This window comes from Lampris incognitus, chromosome 6 (assembly GCF_029633865.1).
Source record: "Lampris incognitus isolate fLamInc1 chromosome 6, fLamInc1.hap2, whole genome shotgun sequence".
Lineage (NCBI taxonomy): Eukaryota > Metazoa > Chordata > Actinopteri > Lampriformes > Lampridae > Lampris > Lampris incognitus.
In genome coordinates, this window is record NC_079216.1 from 32,217,067 (window position 1) to 32,238,248 (window position 21,182).

At 47.6% G+C, this 21,182-nt stretch overlaps 1 protein-coding gene across 1 annotated transcript in view; it reads left to right on the forward strand.

The window, feature by feature from the left end:
- si:dkey-106n21.1 (solute carrier family 23 member 1) overlaps positions 1 to 21,182 on the forward strand; it is a 149,969-nt gene that overhangs the window by 48,622 nt on the left and 80,165 nt on the right. The window contains exons 8-9 of the mRNA XM_056282382.1: positions 5,146 to 5,302; positions 16,273 to 16,526. Coding sequence (XP_056138357.1) covers positions 5,146 to 5,302; positions 16,273 to 16,526 — 411 coding nt within the window. The remainder of the gene's footprint in view (positions 1 to 5,145; positions 5,303 to 16,272; positions 16,527 to 21,182) is intronic.

Genomic DNA, 21,182 nt, shown 5'->3' on the forward strand with positions numbered 1-21,182 from the left:
ATTGGAATTGGCCTACCGCTGAAAAATTAGAGTGAAACATTTATTTTTTGCGTTGTATATGGCAATGACATGCTAATTCATCACTTTTATGTGTGGCTTTGCTGTAAGGCCCCAGTCACACCAGCATTGGTGAATGCTAGATTTCACTGCAAATTCAATTCATATCATGGGATTCATTGTACTAAGTGAATTTGCTTCCAAGTGTGGAAGCAAATTTGCCTCGATGCCTTTGTGTCGAGTTTAAATTTGGTGAAATTTGACATGCAAATTAGCACTGTTGACCAATAACAGAGGTGCTTATTAGTCTGTGTCTGTTATTGGTTACTGTGTTGACCTCTGATGGGGTAGTTTCCAGGGAGAGTAAATGGGAGGAAGCTATCATTTTAGCAGTGTATAACCATCCAGTTTTATATGACATGGTTTGACATCATTCGTGAAGCAGGAGTAGATGGTATAACTACATTTAATTTGAGTTATGTGATTTCAGTCACCAAGCTTCCACTCCTGGCTAATTTGCAAGGGAATGCGAAGAAATGTTGCTCTGCCACTTAGCAGAACAAAATGCTTTTTGCACCCAGAAGTGACGTTGCATATTGCCATGAATCCATTGATATTAACTGAATCAGTCATGAAGTTTCACATTTATCAATGCTTGTGTGGTTCCTGATAAGTCCTTGAGGGCTAAAGGCTGTCCCACGGTGAGATCATCAGTGAGCCCCTACTGAACACTCCCCATGATGCAGTAGATGAGTTAGAGTTTACCGTTCCCTTTATTTACCACTACAGATCCATGTCTAAGCAAGTTGACAGTGATCAGCTGTTACTGTCATAGAACAGAGGTCATGGAAATGCAGTTTGCCTCATCAAATACTCGTGCTATGTATGTGGACCCCATGTGGAGCAAAGCAACATGCTAATTATCTAGGCCTAATTGACTGCATGAGCAAGCACATGTTGTTTCATGTAGCTTTCTTGTAGATCAGCGTTTCCCAACCCAGTCCTCAAGGAACCCCTATCCTGCAGATTTTCATTGTAACCCTGCACAGGTAGCCCTGCTTGTACTTACTCAACCAATAATCTCACAGCACTTAATTATGCAAGGTGTGCAACAGCTGACATAATTCATTGCTGATTGGTTGAATAACTACAAACAGGTACCTATTCAGGGTTGCAAAGAAAATCTTCAGGATAGGTGTTCCTTGGGGACTGGATTGGAAAACACTGCTGTAGATGATTCACACAAAAATCTAAACCCTCTTCACTTGAATTGCCCTTTTTTTAAAAAATTACATCCATATAGCTTTGGATAATCTCAGAGGAAACAAATGCATGCTTTAGGGAAAAATACAAGGATTTTGGCTCTTCTCTTTTAACATTTGCTTTGAGTAAATGCAAGGTCCTTTCAAGTCCCTTCAGGAATGTTGCTGGCCTGCCTAAAGCATTTTTCTTAAGTACATTCAACTATGACATGTATGACAAGTACCCCTGGGCCACATCATAGAAGATAAAAGACATCTAAAAAGAAAGGTCTGCTATAGCATTGCCTGTGGTGACATATGAATACAAGGCATGCTTTTCTCATGTATCCAGACTGCTGTGCTGCTGGGCTACACATTAATCAGACAGACAATGGTTATGATTATTTGCACAATTTCTTTTTTCAGTTTTGTGCCTTTTATCTGAAATGCCTGAAATACGTAACCGGGTTAAAAATGTGAAATGTTTGCGGCCCCGTGTTCACCAGAGTTTACACATGTGAAACTGTAATGTGCAATTTAATTAATCTCTTTTTATGTATGCAGTGGTGTTAGCTCCACTGAAAACCTTTAGTAAATCTGAAGGGAAAACTGGTATTTAACTGAAATAAATTTCAGTGATATCTATCATCCCTTGTATCTCATAAAATGGTATGATGATGGTATTTCATCTCAGACAACAAATGGTATGATGATGGTATTTCATCTCAGACAAGAGGTGAAGTAAAAGAATCCTGGTCAAATCTGAACATTAGAGCACATGCATGGTGTTAGAGATATTCCACTAACGAAATGAGCTTACTGCTTTTTCTAGACAAACTCTCAGGAGAGATGGAATGAAACTCCATACTTTTTTGTTACGATGACAATAGTCCTAAACCATCGAGTTAGCAATTTTTAATTAAATTTACATTTGGGGGCACCCCAGTGGCAGGGCTGGGTTCTTGCCGCAGTGGCCTGGGTTTGAATCCGGCCTAGGCCCTTTGCTGCATGTCATCCCCGCTCTCTCCCTGCCTTTCCTGTCTCTCTCTCTTCTATAGCTATCAAATAAAGGTGCAAAATGCCAAAAATATAATCTTAAAAAAGAAAAATAATCTGATCAATAAATTATATTTAATTGAACATGGTATGATTCTGTTAACTAAAGGAAAAGCTTTTAATTTCACACGCATCTGATCCAGAGAAAAAATGGAAAATCTCAGCATTGCCACACCAAACCATTAGCCAACCGACTGATCCACCCTTCACTTCCTTTTCTATGTGGAGCGAACAAATTGTCTTGTGGGGCATTCTGGGATAACTTGTGTGGCAAACCAAACATGAAGAAAGGGGTTGTATAAGGTTGGAATCCAGTTATCTTTATGCAGATGTACATGGTATTTGCTTTATCTTTATGCAGATGTACATGGTATTAACTTTATCTTTATGCAGATGTACATGGCATTTGCTATGTGAGAGCCAACAGATATGGTTTAAAATCGATGATGAGTGAGACATCTTTTTTTGAGTTATGGTCCCCCAGTGCCAAGTCTGATGACCCCATTGAATGCAAACAAGCGGCTAGTGTAGCAGCACATCATTTGAAGACCATTTAATTACTGCAGTTTCTTAATTTCTTGAGCTTTATTATCCCTTTCTCCCCTTACGGCATGAGCAATAATTCTTCTGATGATCCATGATACTGGACTGAAATATTCTGTATACTCACAAATTGTCCATCCAAAATATGAAATCCATTTCATTTGACAATTTTATGATAGCTATATGTGCAAACTGCAACATCTACTTGACAGGGATGATTATTTTCCCCTGGATGATTGTTTATTTCTCATGGCTGCTCCAGGAGCTTAAAGATGAATTGTAACCACAGACCAAAAGGTGCACCTCCCAAACCTTTAGCAACCCTACATTTTTTGGCTTTGGGGTTTTCTTAGCCCACAGCGGCATGCATTATAGGTGTAATTTCTCGAGACAGAGCTCCGGTATTCTCTGTAATTGCTACATAATTGCAGAGGTAAATGCTTGTATGTCAGATGATTGTAAGTCATTCACAAAGCTGACAATAGTTGCATTGGAATTATAGGGCACACTATACTTATTTGTGTGTCCCAGTAAATATGGGGGGAATCATGTTATTACTTTATATCTCTTTATTTCTAAGCTGTTCCCATGGATTAGCTTGTTGGCCAGCATTTAAAGACTAATTTCAGTGGACACATCCCAGGTCTGATTCTGAACAACATTTTCCTGTAATTTTTGAATGTTGGGAATTAGAACACAAACTTTCCCAAGGTATATAAAACCAAGCAAGAAAAAAAAACATTCAGTACTGCAGGGCTCAATACCCCTAAGGTATTGTGGGAAAATATGTCCCAGGATAAATCCTTGAAATAAAAATAGGTCAGCTGTTCTAACTATGGCCCTTGGGAAAAGTGACTCTCAACATCTGTAGGCCAAAGACAACTTGAGAAACACACTCTCCAGTTTTTATTTATTTATTTATTTCAAATTACTTCAAACACTCTTTCCATAGTATTTCTGTCCTCAGATAAATGCACATGAAGCTGTAAAGCTTAAAAGAATGAGACAAAAACAAAACAAAACAAAAAAAAACAGCCTCATGATAATTGCAAGCTTGCTTTACAGTACATGGCTGGCCCATGTACAGTAGTGCACCATGTTAAGTTCACCACACACTGGCACCAGCAGCCATGAGTCAAGAAGAACACTCCTATTCATTTCAATATAAAACCTCCTCCCTGGTGGTGTCCAGCCCCAAGTCAATGCGTGTCTACTTGATGAGCCAAGAATCCTCAGTACACGGTGCTATTCCCAGGCATCAACACTTTTACAGACTTGCATTTTCTATAGGAAAAGTTTTTTGCTAGATTTGCAGAGAAGTGGTAAATACAGCACCTTTTAACTTTGATGGGCATTAGCTGGTTCTTCCAATGTGTGCTACAGGTGGTATTTGACTCGAATCATTTATCTTGCTTCTAAGTTTATGTGGAGACACAAAGGCTTTTACCCATCAACAGCGAGTCAAACTAAACCAGTACATTTAATGCATGATGTGTTCTGTCAGTGAGATCATACTTGGATAATGATTTGTGCTTTCATTAAATCCTGTCACTCAGTCATCTCATCTTAGATCGTAAAAATCTGCAATATAATGAATAAAAATGGTTTTCATTAAGTAAAATATAAAATGCTTTATCTTCCATGTAATCCCTGTGTAAATGCAGCCATGGTTGCTTGACATCTCACATATTCTGAGATAATGCAGACAGGTACAGTTACAAAATTGATGCTGATCGCATGACGCATATAAACGTGATTCAGATTTAATAATGTTAGATTACACTCTGATGAATTTTCATTAATTCAGAACCATCAGGCAAGTAAATGATATAGTCATTATTATTTGATTAAAACATCAGCCTTCAAAAAGTTTTTTTCTTTTCTTTTTAAAGTGTTTTCCCCCCAAAAACTTTACTTCTGTAGATTGAACTGGAAGGTTAACAGAAAAGATGAGGTAAAATGAGAGGAGAGAAGAACGATATGCACCAAACGTCTTTGAAATAATTCAAGCTCTGCTCTTAGTTGTGAGTTGACATGCTGTGTGCTTGACTGGCTGAGTGACCAGAATGTACCTCAAAAGTCAGAGAAAAAAACAAACAAAACATACTAGCCATATTAGATGGTGACTGTACATATCTGACATTTGATCACAAGTTTTGAATTTATTTTTGGCTAAGCGCAGAAAAGCTGCTCTAAGAACAGTGGATCATTGGAAAAACCTGCACAACATTGCACTTACCATGAAATGTTCCGTCCAACGGCAGCAGTATTTTACTGAAATATGTCTCTTTTTCCTACTCAATCCTAGGCCTTATTTGGGATGTGCGGTAGCTGGCTGTTTTGCTTCCTGTTAACCATCTTTGATGTCCTACCCTTAACACCCAATGAATATGGTTTCTCAGCCAGAACTGACACCAACCTGGATGCTGTAACCAGTGCTCCCTGGTTCCATTTGCCATACCCAGGTCAGTAATTGAACAATACAATACAATACAATACAATACAGTACAATACAATCAGTAGTTAGCAATTAGTAATTAGTGGGGTGTCTCCCCGCCTGCCATCCAATGACTGCTGGGATAGGCTCCAGCATCTCATGACCCTACATAGGATAAGCAGCTTGGATAATGGATGAATGGACAATCAGTAATTTCAGCCAAGCAGTCTGATTGGTAAATTACATGTAAATATTTCCTACAATGAGTGTTGTTCTACCAAGTCTTGTGGGAAACAGAACTAGTTACCTAGAAGACTATACAAAGTGTTAAAATGCTCCAAAGTGATGTTGGTACTTGCTTAATTCAGTGTTTCCCATAGATGCAGCTTTCTGTGGATCTGTTTTCCAAATACCTTCTTCCATCTGATACCATAGATGTTCAAATGGATTGAGATCTGGTGACTGGCTGGCCCAGAGCATTAAGATTAATTTATTGTCACGTGTGTTGAACTATTGCCGTACAGTCTTGGCCTTGGGGCATGGGGAATCATCCTGCTGAAAAGACCAATTTGGAGATGGATACACTGCTGCTATAAAGAAATACACCTGAGTGGCAAAAATAAGCTGGACGATATTCTGCGGCATTCAAACACGTGCCCCCTTCACTTATCAAGATGCTTAAAGCGTTCATGAAAATAGACCCCATACCTTCACATCACCACCAGTCTGCAATGTTAAAAAGTATAGTAGCACGATAGATGCATGGACTTGTATGATTTTCTCCTTGAACCAAGTCCTCCCCTCAGCATGAAACAGCAGGAATACAGATTTATCAGACAAAGCCATGGTTTGCAGTCTTCCAGTATTAAATCTCATTGTTTTTTAGTCCATTGCAAGTACTGTGTCTTGGGCTTTTTTTTGCAGACAGAAATGGAATCTGTGGACTTCCAATGGCATAATGAGTGGGTAGGGGGAAGATTTTAGAGCTCCCTGCCAAATTGTTCAATAATTTGATCAAACAATGGTGCTTTTGTATCTACATTGCCCATTTTGTTCAGTTGGGAACACAATCGTTCTTGCAGTATGTTTTTTTTATGACTACATCTCTGTGAATGTTCTCATTCATCCAGGTCATGGTTATCGAAAGGAATTGAATCAAGTGCAACTGGACTTGGTATATATCCGTGAAGACGTTTCGCCTCTCATCCAAGAGGTTTCATCAGTTCATGCCTTTCTGACTAGACCAAGCTAGTCTGACTGGCTGGTGATGAAACTCAGATAGTTATCCTCTTTGGAGTCGTTATCAGAGCTAATGATGGCCATGGCTCTTTTGTGTTCCGATGTTTAGCAACACCCATCGTTATCAGAGGTATTGCTATGCGTGGCTCTTTGTGATCTGATGTTAAGCAGTGACGGTCGTTGGGGGTGTTAGTTTCGAGTTCGTTAGTGCTCCATTCAGTGGTCATGAGTCATTGGAGCCGTTATGACTACGTCCTTTTGAGTACTACATTATAACTATGCACTATGCCTACTACACGCATTAAGGGTGCTAACATGATGGCTAACACTGACCAAACTAACTCCACCGCCTCTGACAATGCGTTTCTCAGTGCTATTGAATCACTTCGAGCTGATATAACATCTGAGTTAACATCAATGAAAGAGGACATTTGTGCTTCCATGGATGCTAAAATATACACTTCGGCAATGTCTCTGAGGTCCAAAATTGCATCGATATGGATTAAACTGGGGCATCACGGTGGTGCAGTGGTTAGCACGGTCACGTCACAGCAAGAAGGTCCTGAGTTTGAGCCCCAGGATAGCCCAACCTTGGGGGTCATCCCGGGTTGTCCTCTGTGTGGAGTATGCATGTTCTCCCCATGTCTGCCTGGGTTTCCTCCGGGTGCTCCGGTTTCCTCTGACAGTCCAAAGACATGTACATCAGGTGAATTGGCCATACTAAAAAAAATATTCCCTAGGTGTGAATGTGTGTGTGTGAGTGTGAGCCCTGTGATGGCCTGGCGGCCTGTCCAGGGTGTCTTCGCGCCTGCCACCCAATGACTGCTGGGATAGGCTCCAGCATCCCCGTGACCCTGAGTAGGATAAGCAGTTTGGATAATGGATGGATGGACCAAACTGCATGGCAACTTAGCATAAGTCAGATCCATTGCTGGGGCTCTGTCTAGCCGCATGACAGAATTGGAAAAGGGGGCAAATCACTGGTTGGATGACACTACATCCCTGGAGCACAAGTTTCAAAGTATCACTAAACACGTGGCTTTCCTAGCCGATAAGTGTGAGGATTTAGAGGGGAGGTCATGCAGGAACAATTTGGGAATTATTGGTCTACGTGAAGGCATGGAGAGACTTCGTCCAACTGACTTCATTGCTGGCCTGCTCAAAGATGCTTTGTAACTAGAAGAAAGACCGCTGCTTGACAGAAAACACCGTTCCCTGCTGCCACGTCCCTTCATTGTTCGTGTACATTATTTTAGTGTCAAGGAGGACATTATGCAATGCACAAGACAAGCGGGACCACTCTACAATGGCCAAAGATTTCTATTATTCCCGGATTACACCGCTGCTGTTGCTAAGAAGAGCACAGCATGACGGGGCCAAGAAACTGCTGAGATCGCCAGGGGGTAAAATATAGCCTGCCTTTCCCTGTGCGATTTAGGATTACAAACAGTGGCAACCAGTCCGGGTTCAACACTCCCGAAGAAGCAATATCCTTTATCCGGGGTGATATCCTGGTCACCTAGTCAGCTCATGTTGGTTCGATGTTAATAACCACATATGGTAAACTACTGTAACGTGCATGAATAAATAGACTCGCTAGCCCTTGGCTAATGGGTCGGACCCTTTAGTCGACTGGTTAACATTGTCGCCCGTGGTGCGGGAGACACGGGTTCGCATCCTGGCTGCGGCACTTCCCGGGCTGCCCCCCGAATTCGCTACATTGGTGTCAGATGGTGAGACCGTGCGGCCATCGGAAGCGCATGTGCCCAGAGGCATGATGGAGCTGATATGCTGAAGCGTGGGGAAATGCTCACTGAAAAGGAGGGGGGTAGTGTAACGATTAAGGATAAATAGACTCGCCAGCCCTTGGGTAATGAGTCGGACCCTTTAGTCGATTGGTTAACGTAGTCGCCCGTGGTGCGGGAGACCCGAGTTCGCGTCCTGGCTGTGGTGATTCCCGGCTGCCCCCTGAATTCACTACATTGGGTGTCAGAAGTGAGATGGTGAATGTAACGCATTGTGTTTGGACCCAATTGCAGAGAAGAGGCAGAGGCAGTTGGTAAAGTACCAAGTCTTTTTACTGGACTTCAGAACAACACAAAATAACAAAAGACTTCTGCCAAACAGGGCAGGCAATAACGCAATCTTGAATGAACATAAATACTAACCCTAACCCTAACACTCTCTCACCCAGAGGAGGCAGATGAGACACTCTCACACAGAGGAGGCAGATTAGGGCTCGGGATCCAAGTGCTTCCGCTGACAAACGTGAAGCCTCTCCAAAACTCGGCCGGGAACGTGTTAGGGTTTGTGGAAGACCCCAAGCGCACGACACCAGACAGAGATGGGGTTAGCCGAAAACTGGCGTACTTTATTCCTTACGCGTACAAATAGTCAAACATAGGAAGGCAACGAGCAACAAGGAAAAAACGGAAAGTCCAAGGCGAAAAACTCGCGGGTAATCCAAACGGGAACACGGCAGGATACTTCCACGGGGAAACTTTGCAAGGGAAAAACATGAACCAAGGGCTGGGATGAGTTCATAGAGAAAAGGACCGTGGGAGGAGAGTAGCCGCTACTGCGGGGAGGTTACAACACAAACTGACAACGGGCACGTGGGAGGCCACCAAAATTAAGCCCAGCCCTGATGCCTAAGCCCGGCGCTGACGAGCCGATTGGCAGCCGGCGCGGGGTGGGCGGGCCACGGCGCGGGGTGAGCGAGCCATAACAGTACCCCCCCTCCACGGGAGCCACCAGGCGACTTGCCCGGCTTGTCGGGATGGGAATGATGGAACTCAGTGAGCAGCCCAGGGTCCAGGATGAGCTGGCGGGAGACCCAGCTACGTTCCTCCGGACCGTAGCCCTCCCAGTCCACCAAAATACTGGAACCCCCGTCCTCGACGCCGGACGTCCAGCAGCCGGTGGACCTTCCACTGGGGGTGCCCATCCACGATCTCAGGGGGAGGCGGAGCCGGGGCCGGAGGCATCAGAGGACTGTGGGAGACAGGCTTAACCCGAGACACATGAAACACGGGATGGGTCTTCAAGGAAGCCGGAAGCTTAAGACTCACCGCCGCGGGGCTGAGAACCTTCCTGATCTCAAAGGGCCCGACAAACCGGGGGTTCAGCTTCTTCGCGGTGGACTGAAGCGGGAGATCCTTCGAGGACAGCCACACCCTTTGGCCTGGTTGGTACGTAGGTGCTGGGGACCGGCGTCGGTTGGCTCCCCGACTGGCGCGCTCAGCTGTCCGGAGCAGAGCAGCTCTGGTCACCTCCCAGACGCGATGACACCGGTTCAGATGGGCCTGCACGGAGGGAACCGCCACTTCCGACTCCTGCGCAGCAAATAGAGTCGGCTGGTAGCCCAGGGACACCTCAAAAGGTGAGAGGCCGGTGGCAGAGCTGACCAGGGAGTTGATGGCATACTCGACCCAGGGGAGGAACCGGCTCCAGGAGCTGGGCTTCTTGGCGGCCACGCACCGGAGGGCAGACTCCATGCTCTGGTTCATCCTCTCTGTCTGTCCGTTAGTGTGTGGGTGATAGCCAGAGGAGAGACTAACAGAGGCACCCAACCCCTTACAAAAGGCCCGCCATACCTGGGAGACGAACTGGGGCCCTCGGTCCGAGACGACGTCCAGGGGAAGGCCGTGGAGACGGAACACGTGGCTCGTCAGGAGGTCCGCCGTCTCAGAAGCCGATGGGAGTCTGGGGAGGGCCACCAGGTGCACTCCCTTACTGAAGCGGTCCACCGCTGTCAGGATCACAGTGTTACCCTGGGAGGGAGGCAGTCCGGAGACAAAATCTAACGCCACATGGGACCAGGGCCGGCTTGGAGTTGGGAGGGACTGCAGCAGACCCGCGGGTGCCTGGTGAGAGGCCTTGCTGCGAGCACAGATGGAGCAGGCCCCTACGAAGTCCCTGACGTCGTTCCTCATGGTGGGCCACCAGAAACGCCGAGCCAGAAAGGTGAAGGTGTGGTGGACACCCGGGTGGCAAGCAAACTGACTGGCATGGCCCCACTGGAGAACCCGGGGCCGGACTGCGTCCGGGACGAATAGGCGGCGTGGAGGGACGTGGCTCGGGGCGGGATGGGAGCGCAACCCCTGCCTGACCACGGTCTCGATGCCCCAGGTAACCACGCCAACCACCCTGGCCTCAGGAAGGATGGGAGGCGGCTCCTCTGTAGCTGGCTCCCTCCTCGGGTATTGTCAGGGCAGGGAGTCTGCCTTCGTGTTGCGGGACCCAGGGCGATAAGTCAGCGTGAAGTCAAACCAACTGAGGAAGCTGGCCCACCGTGCCTGCCGACCATTGAGGCGCTTGGTTGCCCGGATGAACGTCAAGTTCTTATGATCCGTCCAGATGGTGAACAGCTGTTCCGCCCCCTCCAGCCAATGGCGCCACTCCTCCAGAGCAGCCACCACTGCCAGCAGCTACCGGTTCCCGACATCGTAGTTCTCCTCGGCGGGGAGGAACCGGCGAGAGAAGAAGGCGCATGGGTGGACCTTCTGGTCAGACGCTGACCCCTGGGAGAGGACAGCCCCCAACCCGGTGTCCGAAGCGTCCACCTCTACGATGAACTGCCTCTTGGGGTCGGGGTGGAGCAGGACCGGTGCGCTGGTGAACCTCTCCTTGAGGGACTGGAACGCAGAGCGGGCAGCCGGGGACCAGATAAATGGCAGGGAGGGGGAGGTCAGCCTGATGAGAGGTTCTGCCACGCAGCTGTAGTTCCGGATGAACCTCCGATAGAAGTTCGCAAACCCGAGGAAGCTCTGTAATTCCTTCCGTGATGTGGGATCGGGCAAGTCCACCACAGCCTGGATCTTGCGGGGGTCGGCCTGGGTCTGTCCCCTCTCAATGACAAAGCCCAGGTAGTCAACGGAAGGGGAATGGAACCGGCACTTCTCTGCCTTGACGAAGAGCCGGTTCCGGAGGAGACGTTCGAGTACCCGGCGGACATGCTGGACATGTTCCTCGAGGGTCCTGGAGAAGATGAGGATGTCATCGAGGTACACCACCACAAACTCGTCGAGCATGTCGTGGAGAATGTCATTGATGAGAGCCTGGAATACCGCCGGGGCATTGGTGAGGCCGAACGGCATGACCAGGTACTCATAATGACCCCGGGGCGTCTTAAAGGCTGTCTTCCACTCGTCCCCCTTCCGGATCCGGACCAGATGATAGGCACACCGGAGGTCCAGCTTAGTGAAGACTGTAGCCTGGGTGAGGGGCTCAAGGGTGGAACTCATGAGAGGAAGGGGGTACTTGTTTTTGACGGTTATCTCATTGAGTTGGCGATAGTCAATGCAGGGTCGGAGGCCCCCGTCCTTCTTCTTCACGAAAAAGAATCCAGCTGCCACCTGGGAGGACGAGGGCCGAATGAGGCCCACTGCCAAGGACTCGGAGATGTACTCGTCCATCGCAGCTTTCTCGGGGATGGTCAGACTGTACAGACGACTGCTGGGAAGGGGTGCCCCAGAGTGGAGGTCGATAGCACAGTCATAAGGCCGATGAGGAGGAAAAGATTGGGCCCAGGTCTTGCTGAAAACCTCACCTAACTCGTGGTACTCAGTGGGAACAGAGGAGAGGTCGGGAGGCGGGGTACTAGGGGCACGTCGGGGGGATGGGGCGGGAGCAGCCTGGAGACATTGGGCATGACAGGAGGAGCCCCACTCCATGATGGTACCGGAGGCCCAGGCGATGTGTGGCTCATGCTGCACGAACCAGGGGCGCCCTAGGATCACAGGGACTAACGGGGACTGGATGATGTAGAACCGAAGTCTCTCCACATGATTACCTGCTATGCTGAGAGAGACAGGGTGGGTGTGTTGGGTGACGCTGGCCAGGCAGCGCTCGTCCAGTGCGAAGGCCTCCATGGGCTTCTCCAGCGTCTCTAGCGGGATGTTAGCCTGGGCAGCAAACTCTGTGTCCAGGAAACACTCATCAGCCCCCGAGTCGAGGAGTGCACCCACCGTGAGCCGCTGGTCAGCCCAGGCCAGGGTAACGCTAACTAGATGGTTCTGTGGGGCAGGACGGCGGGAACAGGAAAGGCGGCTCACTAGGATCTCCCGGGGCCCCAGTGAGCCTAGTCTTTTGGCCGAGTGGGGCAGCCGCTGATCAGATGTCCCTTCTGGCCACAGTAGAGGCATTGACCCACCTTGAACTGGGCCTCCCGTTTGGCTGGACTAAGGCGCGTGCGCCCTAGCTGCATAGGTTCCTCCCCCGTCGTGGTCTGGGGCGCGGGGGGAGAAACGGCCACAGGGGAAGTGGGGCGAACAGGAGTAGGGATCCTGTTAGGAGTGCTGGACGACTGGGGAATGGACGGGGATCCACGCAGGGCTCGCTCACGCCTCCTCTCCTGGAGGCGTGCGTCGATGCGGATGGCGAGCTTGATCAGGTCCTCGAGGGAGGTGGGCTCCTCCCGGGTGGCTAGCTGGTCCTTGACAGCCTCACTGAGACCTCTCCAGAAGGTGACCCGAAGTGACCGGTCGTTCCAGCCGCTCTCAGCTGCGGCCAGCCTGAACTCCACCGAGTAGTCCGTGACACTGCCACTGCCCTGCTGGGTACTGCTCAGCCAAGCACCAGGGTCATGGCCACCGACTGGATGGTGGAAAACCTTCCGTAGTTCCGCCTCAAAGGCCTTGTAGGTGAGGCAGAAACTGGTCTTCATGGACCAGGAAGCAGTGGCCCACTGAGCTGCTCGGCCTGTGAGCAGGTTGGTCACGTAAGCGACCCGGGCAGCATCAGACGTGAACATGCTGGGTTGGTGCAGGAAGACCAGCTCACACTGCATGATGAACGTGGCACAGGTCTCAAAGTCGCCATCAAACGGTCGTGGGCTGGAGAGGCAGGGCTCCCAGGGAACTGGGTTGAGCTCCACAGGGTTAACCGGGGCAGCGGGCCCAGGGGGCGGGTTACCCACGACTCCAGGGGCAGGCTGGCCCGGCGGCTGGATGGTGAGAGCCGCCGTGATGGTTTGCAACTGCCGCAGGATCTCTGCTTGTTGGCTCGCCAACGCTGCCTCCTGGCTTGTTAGGTTACCCACACAGGCCTGGAGGGGCGGGACCCGAGTCTGAAGATCTCTCACCGCGGCGGAGGCCGCCTCTAGCTGCTGGGTGTGGGAGTTAGTCAGTTGGATCTGTTCGATGAGAGCCGCTCGAAGCGGGCTGGCCGGTATGCTCTCTGTGTCGGCTGGGGTCGTCATGGTCAGTTTGTACTGTTAGGGTTTGTGGAAGACCCCAAGCGCACGACACCAGACAGAGATGGGGTTAGCCGAAAACTGGCGTACTTTATTCCTTACGCGTACAAATAGTCATACATAGGAAGGCAACGAGCGACAAGGAAAAAACGGAAAGTCCAAGAGGAAAAACTCGCGGGTAATCCGAACGGGAACACGGCAGGATACTTCCACGGGGAAACTTTGCAAGGGAAAAACATGAACCAAGGGCTGGGATGAGTTCCTAGAGAAAAGGACCGTGGGAGGAGAGTAGCCGCTACTGCAAGGAGGTTACGACACGAACTGACAACGGGCACGTGGGAGGCCACCAAACTTAAGCCCAGCCCTGATGCCTAAGCCCGGCCCTGACGAGCCAATTGGCTGCCGGCGCAGGGTGGGCGGGCCACGGCGTGGGGTGAGCGAGCCATAACAGAATGTCTGCAAAAAACCCAGTCAAATAGTCCCCAGCACAGGTGCACACCATCACCGGCCTTCAAGGAGACTGGGCGCAGGTGAACCAAAGCACCAATCAAGAGACGGAGAGCCCAGATCACAGACCATGACAGGGACCCCTAATCACAGGCCAACCAGTACGCAGGGGCCACTCATACTGGCTGATTGCAGGCCGATAGGGAAATGTCACCTGTTGGCTGCTGATCCTCTGGCCAGTGATCGTGTCAGGTGAGACCGTGAAGCCATCGGAAGCGCGTGCGCCCAGAGGCATGAGGGGACTGATATGCTGAAGTGCGGGGATGCTCGACACTCGACATGGAAGCCCTTTTAGATATTTTGGAAGAGTTAGATGCTCGGTTGGTAGCTGGGGTTGATGTGCTTACAATCTGAATCTCAACTCAACCTTCTCTCTTCTAGTGGTGGGGGATTTTGTAGGGGTCTGTCGGGAGGGTGGGTAGGCAGTGGAGGGTGTTGTAGATTTGGGTCTATTGTTTGATTGGTTTGTTTTTGAAAATAACCTTGTTTAAAATGAAAATATGCCATCCGCTGCTTTGTCAACTTAGGGACTTAGTGCGATGACTTACAAGTTCTTTTACAGGACTCCTGGCATCAGTATTGTACCAGAGTATTGGTTAGACTGAACTGTCAGTTGAATAACTGAGGACAATCTTTGGCTCTGCACAATTCATGTCAGCCTCCTTTTTGACCTCTTCTGTCAAATCCTCCACCGGCCTGCTGTTATCGAAAGTGAAATGATGAAATATACAAGCTACTGGAGACACAGTTGAGTGGCGCACTATTCCAGGCTCATACTTTCAGCGACCGAAAAAAAAAAAAAATAACAGCACTGCATTTCTTGACACACCAAAGTCACCACACCTGCTGTACTCACCCACTGTCACACTTGGTTCAAAGGCATCTCTTTTCTTGCCAATTTTCTCTCGCAACACATTTCAGTTCTCGTTAGCCTTAAATTGCCAAATCTCTGTAAATTAAAAATCTTTTTTCCTGATGTTTTTCCTGATGAAATTAGCTCTGTATTACCTTAATTTAACTAGTCAGCCTGTTCAAGCAAAGAATAAGCACACTTAAAGTTTTGTACATGCTGTATGTTTGCTGTTTAGAACTAGACACAGACCGAACACAATTTAAGAAAAATAAAAGCATAAAGCAAAAAAAGGCATATTAACTTGTTGGACAGTTTTTTTTATTTTATTGATGATTGTACCTGTCATAACAGTAAAAAAAACACCTCTTGTTTATTGTTATGATAATAACACATGTCAACATATCTGTCAAAAGCTTTCTGGCTGTGCCAAGTGCGGTAGGTCTTTGTAATTAGCTTCTCATCTTTGTCAGCATCTATTCCTTCTCACTTTTTCAATTATCCAGGTCAACCCATAAAAAGAGACACTACTGTTGTGCAAGTGTTCCGCAGAGATCAGCAAATATGTTGCTGACTCTTTCAGGTGGCCTGAAACTAATTAATCATTCCTTTATGAGCAGTCTTTTTTTTTTTTTTTTTTACATCTCTTTGTCTCCAGCAGATGACAATATCTGATGATATTTTATGACCATGTAGGAGATTTTTCCACTGAATCTGTGACCTCCATGGGCACAAGTTCAAAGGTTTTGAGCATTTCCCTACCAAAGCCATGACTCATAATGCTTGAATTTCCCATCCTGAGGACTCTCATTTACTTTAAATATCATTTAGAACTGTTGATAGTAGTCATGCAGGTTTCACACTCTAGTCCAAGCCTAATATCAATTATTTTGTCTGCTACATAAATTTGTTTTTAACCGTGTTGCAAAAGCAGAGTGTGCACTCGAAGGTGTACGCCTTTGGGCATGCATGTGTTGTGTCGTATGTTGGTGTAATTCAGTGGCCCTCAATCATATTTAAGGCCATATTTATGCAGATTTCTTTTCTACCCCAACACTACACCAGCTGATTTCACAGATTCACTAAAAGAAAACTTGCATACACATGGCCATCCTTCGCACATGATTGAATATCACTGGTGTATGTATTCTAAGATGTGTGTATACAAGTGTGACTAGTAATATGTGTAATTGTTGTATAACTATAGGTCAGTGGGGAGTGCCCACAGTGAGTGTGTCATCAGTGCTGGGCATGATGGCGGGGGTGCTAGCTTCTACCATGGAGTCAATTGGGGACTACTACGCCTGCGCCCGCCTCTCCGGCGCCCCACCCCCACCTTTCCACGCCATCAACCGTGGTATTGCTGTGGAAGGCATCGGCTGCATCCTGGCTGCACTATGGGGCACTGGAAATGGCACCACCTCCTACAGCCAGAATATCGCCGCACTGGGCATTACTAAGGTGACTTAGATAATGTTCCCATGTTAGGTCTCCTGCCTTTGGGCTCTGACCCTGGAGATGTTTGTAAACAAAACAGATTCCTAATTAAACTTAATATAAGGAGTGGGACTAAATCAGTGTACTGTAAAAGGGTATAGGAATTTGTTCTCAAAGCTTCTTTGTTTGAGGTTTTTTACTTGAATGTGAAACAAGACCAAGAAACTTGCATGAGAATTTTCCCATCATAGCAAGAATGTGAAAAGAGCAGATGAAATTTATATCACATGGTTTTTTTTACGAAGGGTGGCAGTTGTATTATATCATGTTAAATTCAGATTAATCAGAGTACTGTCATGAGAACATTCCTTTGAGATTAAAATTTAAACATGCCTTTTGTACCTCAGGCATTTGATTACCTGAAGTCAGCAAGTACTTCCTCACTCCAAACGTCACTGTTAACCTTCAGTTACCTATCGTCAATTGATCAACATGGCAGCTTATTAAAACATAAAAATCTGAGAGTTTCTGAGGTACTTGAGCCCACATTTTTACATTGTTAAATAAAATTATTCACATTTGTGTGTAAAAAAAATGCTCAAGAAACCATAGAGAGAAGTAGTATACCCTTTCAGTCACATTAGCATAACAATGACCCTTGAGTGATTTATGACTGACTGCCCTGTGATGGACTGGCAGTCGGTCCAGGGTGTCTCCCCGCCTGCTGCCCAATGACTGCTGGGATAGGTTCTAGCATCCCATGATCCCAATTGGGATAAGTGGCTAGGATAATTGATCGATGGATGGATGATTCATGACCCCCAAGCTCAGCCCCCTGACCAATCAAACGGTCAAATGCTTCTAAGCCCCTACCCCTGACCAATCAAAGATAAGCTACGCCTCCTGAATTATTTATGACACCCCTAGGCCCGCCCCAACACTTCCCCCACATCACCCGGAGCAGATGCTTGCGAATAGGATTTTTTTAAATTTTTTTGATTTTGATATACTTAAATGATCCCCATAGGGAAATTACACTCTGCATTTAACCCATCCTAGCTGTGTAGCTAGGAGCAGTGGGCAACCGCCGTGCAGCGCCCGGGGACCAACTCCAGTTCATCTTTCCATGACTCGGTCAAGGGCACAGACAGGAGTATTAACCCTAACATGCATGTCTTTTTGATGGTGGGGAAACTGGAGCACCTGGAGAAAACCTACCGCAGACACAGGGAAAACAGGCAAACTCCACACAGAGGATGACTTGGGTTCAAACCCAAGACCTTGATGTGAGGCGACAGCGCTAACCACTGCGTGCGTCACTGTGCCGCCCAAATTTATGAGGACACACATGCACCTGTGCCAACAGCAAACTAGCATATGGATCATCTGACTCACACGTGAAAATGCCACACACACACGCACATCTCTGCTTCCCCTTTTCAGACTGCAAAGTAAGATTATGGTAATCATAGGCGCCATTTACGCTGGGGACACGGGACATTTTCCCACCACTTTTTGTCATGGCCCACTTCATCCCCACCACTTTTCGAAAGCCTTTAGTCAGTTGAAACTAATAATACATAAAATGAACATTGGTACATATCATGTCATTAAGAGAGAGACCCAACATGCTTACTGATTGGTAAATTTTACCCTTAAAATACACCAGGCACGGAAGTGGTGCATCAAGTAGGTGGGGCGGAGCATTTTTTTTTTTTACTTGCTATACCAACTAGTCTGTGTTGCATGTGGTTGTGTGCCAGCTGTGTTGTCTGAGGAGATTTCTGCATGCATATTTAGTTCTGCCAAGTGATAATGCAGTTGGTTATGCAGGGTTTGGAAGTATAGGCTGTATTAACTGGTACTGAATTAATTAATTAGATTATTTTAACTGCAGGTTCATGGATATACATTGATTTGACCCCCCCCCCTTTTTCTCCCCAATTGTACTTGGCCAATTACCCCACTCTTCCGAGCTGTCCCAGTTGCTGCTCCACCCCCTCTGCTGATCCGGGAGGGCTGCAGACTACCACATGCTTACTCCAATACATGTGGAATCGCCAGTCGCTTCTTTTCACCTGACAGTGAGGCGTTTCACCAGGGGGGCGTAGCGCATGGGAGGATCACGCTCCCCCCCGAACAGGCGCCCTGACTGACCAGAGGAGGTGCTAGTGCAGCAACCAGGACACATACCCACATCCAGCTTCCCACCTGCAGACACAGCCAATTGTGTCTGTAGGGACGCCCGACCAAGCCGGAGGTAACACGGGGATTCGAACCGGTGATCCCCATGTGGATGGGCAACAGAATAGACCGCTACACTACCCGGACGCCCGATTGATTTATTTTAATGTGCAACGAAAAAATAAAAAATCCACAAGGTTGCATTGCTGCATCGTATTGGGTCTGGTACGATGAGGTATTTATTTTAATAATTTTTAAACAGATTGTTTTCGTTTTTTTACACATTTCCTTGTAGTTTTTACCTGTTGGAGGGTCGCGTAGCTGCGTGTAGAAAAAAAAATAGAACAGCCGCGTAAAACTATGAGAGCACGATTGTTAGGGTTTGTGGAAGACCCCAAGCGCACGACACCAGACAGAGATGGGGTTTAGGCGAAAACTGCCGTACTTTATTCCTTACGCGTACAAATAGTCAAACACAGGAAGGCAATGAGCGACAAGGAAAAACGGAAAGTCCAAGGGGAAAAGAACTCCAATCCAAAACGGGAACACGGCAGGATACTTCCACGGGAAACTTTGCAAGGGAAAACATGACCCAAGGGCTGGGATGAGTTCGGAGAAAAGGACCGTGAGGGGAGAGTAGCCGCTACTGCGAGGAGGTTACAACACGAACTGACAACGGGCGCGTGGGAGGCCACCAAACTTAAGCCCAGCCCTGATGGCTAAACCCGGCCCTGACGAGCCGATTGGCTGCCGGCGCGGGGTGGGCGGGCCACGGCGCGGGGTGGGCGAGCCGTAACAACGATGCCTGCGTGCGTGCACAGGGCTTCCGTGGTCACAGTGTGGCAGCTTCTGTTGATCATAACGGACACCTTCTCCTGCAGCAGACATGTCACGCCATGCCCGTGTCCGGTGTATTTAGGCCATAACACACACAAAAAGTGCAAGCAGCTTTTAAAGGTGATCATTACAGGGATGCCGTTAACATCTGCTGGCATCATATGGTCCCACTGAGAAAAGATGTGAACACATTGAACCCAGCACTTTTCAAAACAAACTGACGCCCATGGGTAATCATACAGCGTGACTCCAAAATAAAACATCAGATGTATCGTTAGACCTGATGTGTCGAATTTAAAAAAAATAACATAATAACAATAAAAAAGCACTGTGGTGTATCAGTCTCCTAGACATGTCATGTCACATAGACATCGTCAGAAAAAAGCACAAAATGTTTTAACACCTCTCTCTCTTCTCTCTTCTTTCGGCATCATCAGCTATGACGTTGGCCACTGAAAAATATCTTGGGTTTTCGGTAATAAAATAGACATTGGTTTACCATTGCCTTCTGCCCGCAGTACAGGAGACCAGATACTGGAGTGTCCAGCATGCCTCCTGTTGTCTTGAAGCTACCGTTGGCTAGACAGTTTGGCTCATCTGCCAGCTACAGATACTACACTGCTGCTGCCCAGTATAGAGCAGGTCTATTTTAAGGCGACCTTCAAACGCCTTGTCACAGTGCCATTATGGGGCCTTTGCAGCTTTTTATAGGTCCACCACTGCCACCAAATGGCCCACTGCGCCCTGGTAGCAACCGCCGCGGTTGGTCGTCAGGCAGTGGTGGATCTAGAGATTTTTTCCTGGGGTGGCAAAGGGGTGGCAAGAATGTGTCCCAGAGGTGGCAGCTGCCACCCCTTGCTACCCTGTAGATCCGCGCCTGTGAGGGGGAGGGGGATTCTAAATCGGCGACTTCTGTTTGAGATGAGTTTGGTGCGGGTCTCATTGACCTTCACCGTACATGTACATAAAATATACTTTAAAAACATATTATCTTATTTATAAATGGGGTGGCAACAGGGGTGGCAAGACTGTGTCCCAGAGGTGGCAGCTGCCACCCCTTGCCACCCTGTTGATCCGCCCCTGTCGTTAGGTGAGCCTGCTTATTCCGCAGACGTGCCCCATATTTGAGGGAGCATTCCACTATTCGCCACCTGTGGACGTGCTCCAAAGCAGTAGAGCTTTAACACCTGAATAAACAAAGAACTCACCACATGCTCATTGCAATACAAAACATCAAAGGAGCAATAAACTGTTACAACTTGTGGCTCCAACATGCCCTGACATATCAGTTTTCTTTAACCCTCATCCTACTAACATATTTAACATACAAGGACTACCGACAGGGGTCACTGGAGGCCCAATAATAAACTACTGTAAGACACAACAATCATAGCAAAATTTTAACTTATTTCTTTTCAAAATATTATTAGTTATGTAATTAATATCATCTGAAATAAACAGATTGTTATTATTAGGAAAGTTACAGTTAATTTGTAATTGTTTAAAACGAATATACCTGGGCCACCTTGCTGCCCTAAAGGTTTGTTCCCATACCAGGATTCCAACCCAGGCTGCCTGGGTGAAAACCAGGAAGCCAACCGCTAGACCATATTGGAGTTAGTACTATATTTATATGGTGAACCAACCGCGGTCATTTTG